The sequence below is a fragment of the Mesoplodon bidens genome (genome assembly GCF_964165515.1).
Source record: "Mesoplodon bidens genome assembly, contig: HAP1_SCAFFOLD_349, whole genome shotgun sequence".
NCBI classification, from domain to species: domain Eukaryota; kingdom Metazoa; phylum Chordata; class Mammalia; order Artiodactyla; family Ziphiidae; genus Mesoplodon; species Mesoplodon bidens.
In genome coordinates this window covers 133,892-140,452 of record NW_027672382.1, presented here as the reverse complement: position 1 = coordinate 140,452, position 6,561 = coordinate 133,892, and the positions used below count along the sequence as shown (strand labels likewise).

Genomic DNA, 6,561 nt, shown 5'->3' with positions numbered 1-6,561 from the left:
TGGCCCGTGAACAACGTGGGGTTAGGGCTGTCGACCCCTACACAGTTCAAGATCTGGGTATAAGTTTATAGTCAGTGGTTCCACATCTGTGGATTCAACCAACCTTGGATCATGTAGGACGATAGTACATATGTATTGAAAACTATGCGTGTGTCAGTGGACCCGCGAGGTTCAAACCCATGTTGTTCAAGCTTCAACTGTACTTTTCTAGTGTTGCACTTCCCTTATGTTTTTAGCAGCTACTGTACTAACTAAAGTGAATTATACTTGTCAATTTTTCTTATCTCTACTCTGAATAGAGGTGAACCTAGATACTAAGCCTGCTTCCACCAAGAGCATTCTTTCTTTCCTGTGCAGCCTCTGAATTCTTGCCAGGAGTACTTTATTCATTTGTCAGATTCACAAGTAATTTTGTAATCATCTTCTGTGTGCCAGATACGGGTTTAGGGACTAGGGATAAAGCAGTGAACCAGACAGACAAAAGTCTTGCCCTCATGGAACTTACATTCTAGTGAAGGACATCAGATAGAAATGAGTAAAGAGATAAGTCATATAATTTTAGAGAGTAGGAAGTGCAAAACTATCTTAATGTAAGGAGAGTGAGGGAGAGCAGGTAGGACTCCATTGGATAGGTTTGTTAGGGGACAGCTTCACTGGAGAAGTGGCATTTGAACGGAGACCTGAATGAAGAGAGGAGCAAGCCATGGAAGATGTGGAGTAAGCACATTCCAGGACAAGGAGGCAATGAGTATGTAGGCATGTAGGTGGGTGGAGTATTTAAGGAAAAGCAAGGAGGCCAATCTGGGCAGAGTACTGAGTGAAGAAGAGTGTGGTAGGACATGAGGTCAAGGAGCTAGCCAGGGGTCTGCTCTTGTAAAGTCTTGAAGGCCAGAGTAAAGATGTGGATTATTCTAAATGAGTAGAGGGGTTTGAACTGGAAAAAGGCATGATCCAAATCGTATCTGAATAAGGTGACCTGGTATAGAGAAGGGACTTGGGAGGATAAAGAAGAGGAACAGGGGGCTTCCCTGGTGCCGCAGTGGTTGAGAATCCACCTGCCGATGCAGGGGACGCGGGTTCGTGCCCCGGTCCAGGAAGATCCCACATGCCGCGGAGCGACTGGGCCCATGAGCCATGGCCGCTGAGCCTGCGCGTCCGGAGCCTGTGCTCCGCAACGAGAGAGGCCACAACAGTGAGAGGCCCGTGTACAGCAAAAAAAAAAAAAAAAAAAAAAAAAAAAGAAGAGGAACAGGGAGACCAGTTAGGAGACTATCACAGTGCTCCAAATAAGAGATGTTTATGGCCTAGGTTAGGTTGGAAGTTTGCAGCAAATGAAAAGTGGTTGAATTCAGGTTGTGTTTTGAGGGTGTAGCTCTCAAGACCTGCAGATAGATGTGAGGTATGAAGGAAATAGTAACAAGGAGACAAGTCGTTGATGATTATGTGTGCAACTGGGTAGTATCACTTAGAAGAAGGGAGCTGATGGGAGGAGCAGCTTTTGAGGGAATATCAGGACTTGGTTTGTTATCTTGGATGCCCTGGTTTGATATCTTAGATGCTCTTTAGGTATCTAAGCGTCTGGACGGTGCTCAGACTGTACTTTGTATCCAAAGGTATCCAAAGCCACTTCAGATGCAAAATGTTTCAAGTTGACCTTTGCTGCTGCCAAAATAGTAGCCACTGTGGGCAGTCTGCAAGATGGCATCTTAGGTTTCTGAGGAAGAAATTAGAATACACAAAGGGGGAAATAAGTGTATAATTATATAATGTAGATTTCATATTTAAATGTCTGGGAAAAGCAATAATTAGTTGGCTTTTGGTTTTAAATGGAAATAGCCACTCATTGGAAAATAATTACTCTAATTTCAATTCATTTTACTTTAGATCATTCTGTGATGAAAACAGTTACCAAACAAGTTCTCCAGATAGAAGGAGTGCCAAGTCAGAGGTATATAGCATGTTTCAGTTCTCTTGGAAGAATTTCTCTTTAATGGCTTGGTTTTCTTTCTTTCTTAAAAGAAAATTATCAAGGTACTTTCTGCCATCTTAAAACTAAGATTTTAGTCAAATCAAATGGCTTTTCTGTTTTTGAAAATGTTGTGTGATGCTTTAATTTAGGTTCCCAGATATGCAGATTGAAAACCTTTTAACTTTTTATTTTCTGTAACATATTATCGTTAGTCACAAATAGTCTTTTTTTTTTTTTGGTGATAAGAATGAATAGCAGGAGCAGCATTTGTGAAACCAAATCTAATATGAAACTGACTCTTTCTTGTGAGTAAATTTGAATTTTGAAACAGCAAAACAATAAGGTTTAATAAAAAGCAAAATAAATTTTTTATGTTTATGATCTGCCAATTTCCCAGAAAGGGTTTTGTGGTGACTTTAGTTATATACCAGATACATTAAAATCACCAGTGGACAACACATCTTTTATTCAGGTGCCCTCTGAAAGTTTAAAAAATTTGTTGACTTCATATCAATGAACGGTCCACTTTAAAATGGTTAAAATTATAAATTTTCTGTTTTGTGTCGTTTACCACAATTTTTAAAAAATGTGTTGTTTGAAGATTTTTGGGTTTTATAAAGGTATTAGCATAAAAATGAAAAATGTAAAAGACCACCTCTAATCCCATTATCCTATCAAGCAATATTTACATTTTAATTTTCTCTTCCTGCTGTCTATAAACATAATTCCACATAGCTTCAATATAATTTGCCATTCTTATCTTTTCATACTAAATTTAAATTCTGTGATTCATAGTTATACTTTTTAACATTGCATTCACATGGTTTCATTGAGTAGGTCAATTTTTTAAATTGGTGAAAAATTGGAAATAACCTCAAATAAACTATTGTAAACATCTTCATAAATACAGCTTTTTTTTTTCTACTTCAAGTTGTATGTTTTTGATTCTCTATTAATCAACTTGCTTGGACAATAGTGTATTAAATAAGTTGTTAAGAGTGTTTATGAAGTCAAAAAAAAGCTTATGATCGTCTGCCAATTGTTATTTCAAGAGTGATATTTTATTTTTTTTAAGGTGAAAATTACTTGCTTTTATTTATTGTTAAAACAACTTTATGAAATGATTTGCAATGCAAAATGTGGAAAACTGCTTTGAATAACTGGGAAAATAGCTACAGCATGGGAAAACGTATGTAAACAAACTTCACTGCCACCAAACTAGAATCTACTAATTTATCTCAGATGGCATCACAGAGTAGCAATGGCAGCTTCTGGTAAACGGAGAAACAGCAGCAAAGTCCTGCAGTGAAGCTGTGATTAATTACCAAACTGAACTGTTCACTCCACTAATCCTACAACTTCCCTACATTTATCTGTCTATACATTCCTACTTACTACAGGACAAACACCCACCGAAGTGGTTCCAAAAAACAAATGAGATAGAAATTCACAATTATAAAACAAATCCAATAGAAGGCAGTGGAGGAAACTGGGAACTACTGCAAAGTTTTACTGTCTAGTCCAGGTGATGAAAACAAAGTTTTTCTTTCAAGGCTGACCACTGTCAGGAATGAAATTAAGTATCAAAACTCTCCTCACTTCTCTAGGAGTGATTCTAGCTCTTCTTGCAAAGAGCTGAGCTGCTCCTTTTCTCGGTCTTCCTTTTGTTTCAGTTCATCCAGCACAGCCTGAAATCTGTTCTTGAGAGCCAGGTTCTCCACTTTCATGATGAGATCCTCCTGTCGCTTTGCCCTGTCCTGGGTCTCTTGGAGCTTGCCTTTCATGTTATCAATCTGTTTCTGAATTCCCATAACCAGCTGATTAGTTCCCTCGTTTTCTTGGTGGTGTTCATCTGACTCATTTAGCTTGTGCTGTAGCTGCCTTTCCAGATCTTCCTCAGTGTCAATGATGTTTATATCTTCTTCATCTTGATGCTGTGTCTCATCTTCATCTTCACTGCTGCTGCTGAGGTCATTGAATATCTCCCGAAGCTCATCATGTTCTAATGAGTCATGGCCCTGCCTGTGGCCAGACATTCCTGGGGAAGAGATATCAAGGCCTTGACTTTCTGCTTCTTTTGTTTCATCTTCAGCAATTATTTCCCAACGGGTACTGACAGCTTCAGCATCTGTGCTCAGCAACCGCTTTACTTCTTTTTCCACATCTGGAGACTCAATATATTTCTTCTTTGCTGTCTTACGGAACCTTCTCTTTCTGACATTTTTTAGAGGCAGAGTAATTCCATGGTTCCATATAAACTTTTTCTCTTTGTCCTTATCCTTTTTCTTGCTTGCTTTGGGATCAGCAGTGGCAACTGGTTCCTCAACAGGAGGATAGAGATCACCATCAGCTGTACAGACAAGCATCTGAGAGATATCAGCTGTCTTGTAAAAGGTTTTTTTATCAATAGTTTTCAAACTTTCCATAACACATGGCAGATCTACCAATTTTGACGCCAATGGGACCTGGTCCACTCTGACAATTCCATGACGCCCATCAGGGTGTAACTCAATTGTCAGTCTGTCCTTCAGGTTGACATGACCAGACTGTATCGCCCGCCTCACAGTAGAGGCATACTCCGGAGGTAGGCGTAAGATAAACTGGCTCTCTACTTCGTGAGGAGCATCATCTTTGCTCTTACTCATCTTTACTTCTTTGTGACTCAGTTTTTCTCTAATAACCACTTGTTGCACTAAAAAATTTCAGCTATTTCAACAGAAAGACCAGTTCTTTATAAATTGACGTCTTTAATTACAAAGAGTTCTAGGTAGAAGAGCAACTAAGCGTCTATTCGGAATTAAGTTCCAAGTCTTTCTAAATATGCTGTGACAATACCAGTCGTTAATGACGCATTGCCTTACTCAGGTCCATTTAAATCTGTTAGCTGCAATGCCAAGTTCCAACCTCTAGATAGAGGTTGTCCTGCCGCTGCAGGACAACGCAGGGAAAGCAAATGGCGGCTCCTACGGAATGATTTTCGGCACAGAAAGTAAGGCTCAGCAGATACTCCCAATCCACAAACTCTCCCGGAACAAAGATACGCAAAAAGCGGGGCGTAGTGAGCTCTCTTCGCCTCGGGTACTTACAATCCAGTGACGGTTATAAGTCCAGTTTCTCCGGACAGGCGCGAGCGGGAAACGAAGCCACTCAGAGAAAGGCGGCCGGGAGCCGAGAGTCTCCTTCCGAATTCCTTTGTTCTTCCCGGCACTTGACAAAGCGATCCGCTGATTATCGGTGAAACGGCTGAGGACGGGCAACGCAAAATCTCGCCAAGAACCGCAGCTCCGAACGCCAGATTCTGCAACTCCGCAGCTCAGGCGGCCTCCGTCCGTTACAGCAGACCTAGCCGAGAAAAAACAGCTGCGTCAACACGCGACACCGGCAGCTGCTGTGAGTCGCAACACGCCTCGGGCGGAAGTGCGAGCTGCCCCAGCGCGCGCAGGCACAACGTGCGATTAAGCTATCCGGCGTCTTGTCGTCTCGCGAGAACTTAGCCTTAAAGGGATGAAGACTTTCGCCAAGAGCTGTTGGTTTAAAAGTATTTAGAGGAAACGGTTCTAAGAAGGACATGGATTCTCCCGCGCGCCTCCGCTACCCCCTCCGCTAAAGAGAGTGATATTTTAATAATCAAATAGTACATTCAAAGAAGTTAAGATTTGTGATATCACACTAATTAGATATTATTATTAAAAATTTATATCCTATGTAAAGCATTCTTAAAATAGCTACATTGACTTTTGCTATGATATTAGAAATGGAAGGATATATAAATAAAACATGTATATGTACAACATATTTGGAATTCTGTAAAATTAGTACAGAATAATAGGGCATCATGGAATGAGAACAGTTAAACATTTTTTTTTAGTTAGCATGATTAAACAAAGTGGAAATGTAACTGCAGTATACAAGCTCATTGAGCTCTTTTAAGAGTAATTTTATTTCTTGGGCTTTTTTTTTTGTATTTGCCTCAGTTATTTGGAGACATAGAGGTAAGCCAAATCAGTATCTGGGTATATACCTAGATCCAGGGGAGTATAGGGGTGAAATAATGGTGTGAATTGTGTCCCATTTATATTGTACTTATGTATGCGTAATAAAAGATGGGAACTTTTATTAGAAATTTTTTAATCTCCTAACAAGAAAAGTGTAATTTTAAAAAATTTTAATACATATATATATATATATATATATTTGTGTGTGTGTGTGCGTGTGTGGTACGCGGGCCTCTCACTTTTGTGGCCTCTCCCGTTGCGGAGCACAGGCTCAGCGGCCATGGCTCACGGGCCCAGTCGCTCCGCAGCATGTGGGATCTTCCCGGACCGGGGCACGAACCCGTGTCCCCTGCATCGGCAGGTGGACTCTCAACCACTGCGCCACCAGGGAAGCCCTCCTATATATTTTTAAGAGGCATGTAAATCACAGAGGATCGTGTGGTGATTATCAATAAGCTACACTCTATGAAATATTTGTCCTATATTACCGAATACACTCCATTTTACCCTGCATCCTAATGCTGCTAAAATATAGTAGAAAGCAGCAGCATAGCACAGGGAGATCAGCTTGGTGCTTTGCGATGACCTAGAGGGGTG

At 40.5% G+C, this 6,561-nt stretch overlaps 1 protein-coding gene across 1 annotated transcript; it reads right to left on the bottom strand.

Moving 5' to 3' along the window:
- Positions 1-2,973: 2,973 nt before the first annotated feature.
- On the bottom strand, positions 2,974-4,785 carry LOC308610284 (transcription initiation factor TFIID subunit 7-like). The gene has a single exon (XM_081259476.1). It carries the CDS (start codon positions 4,612-4,614, stop codon positions 3,565-3,567), a length of 1,050 nt encoding a protein of 349 aa, XP_081115602.1. The 5' UTR covers positions 4,615-4,785; the 3' UTR covers positions 2,974-3,564.
- Positions 4,786-6,561: the final 1,776 nt, after the last annotated feature.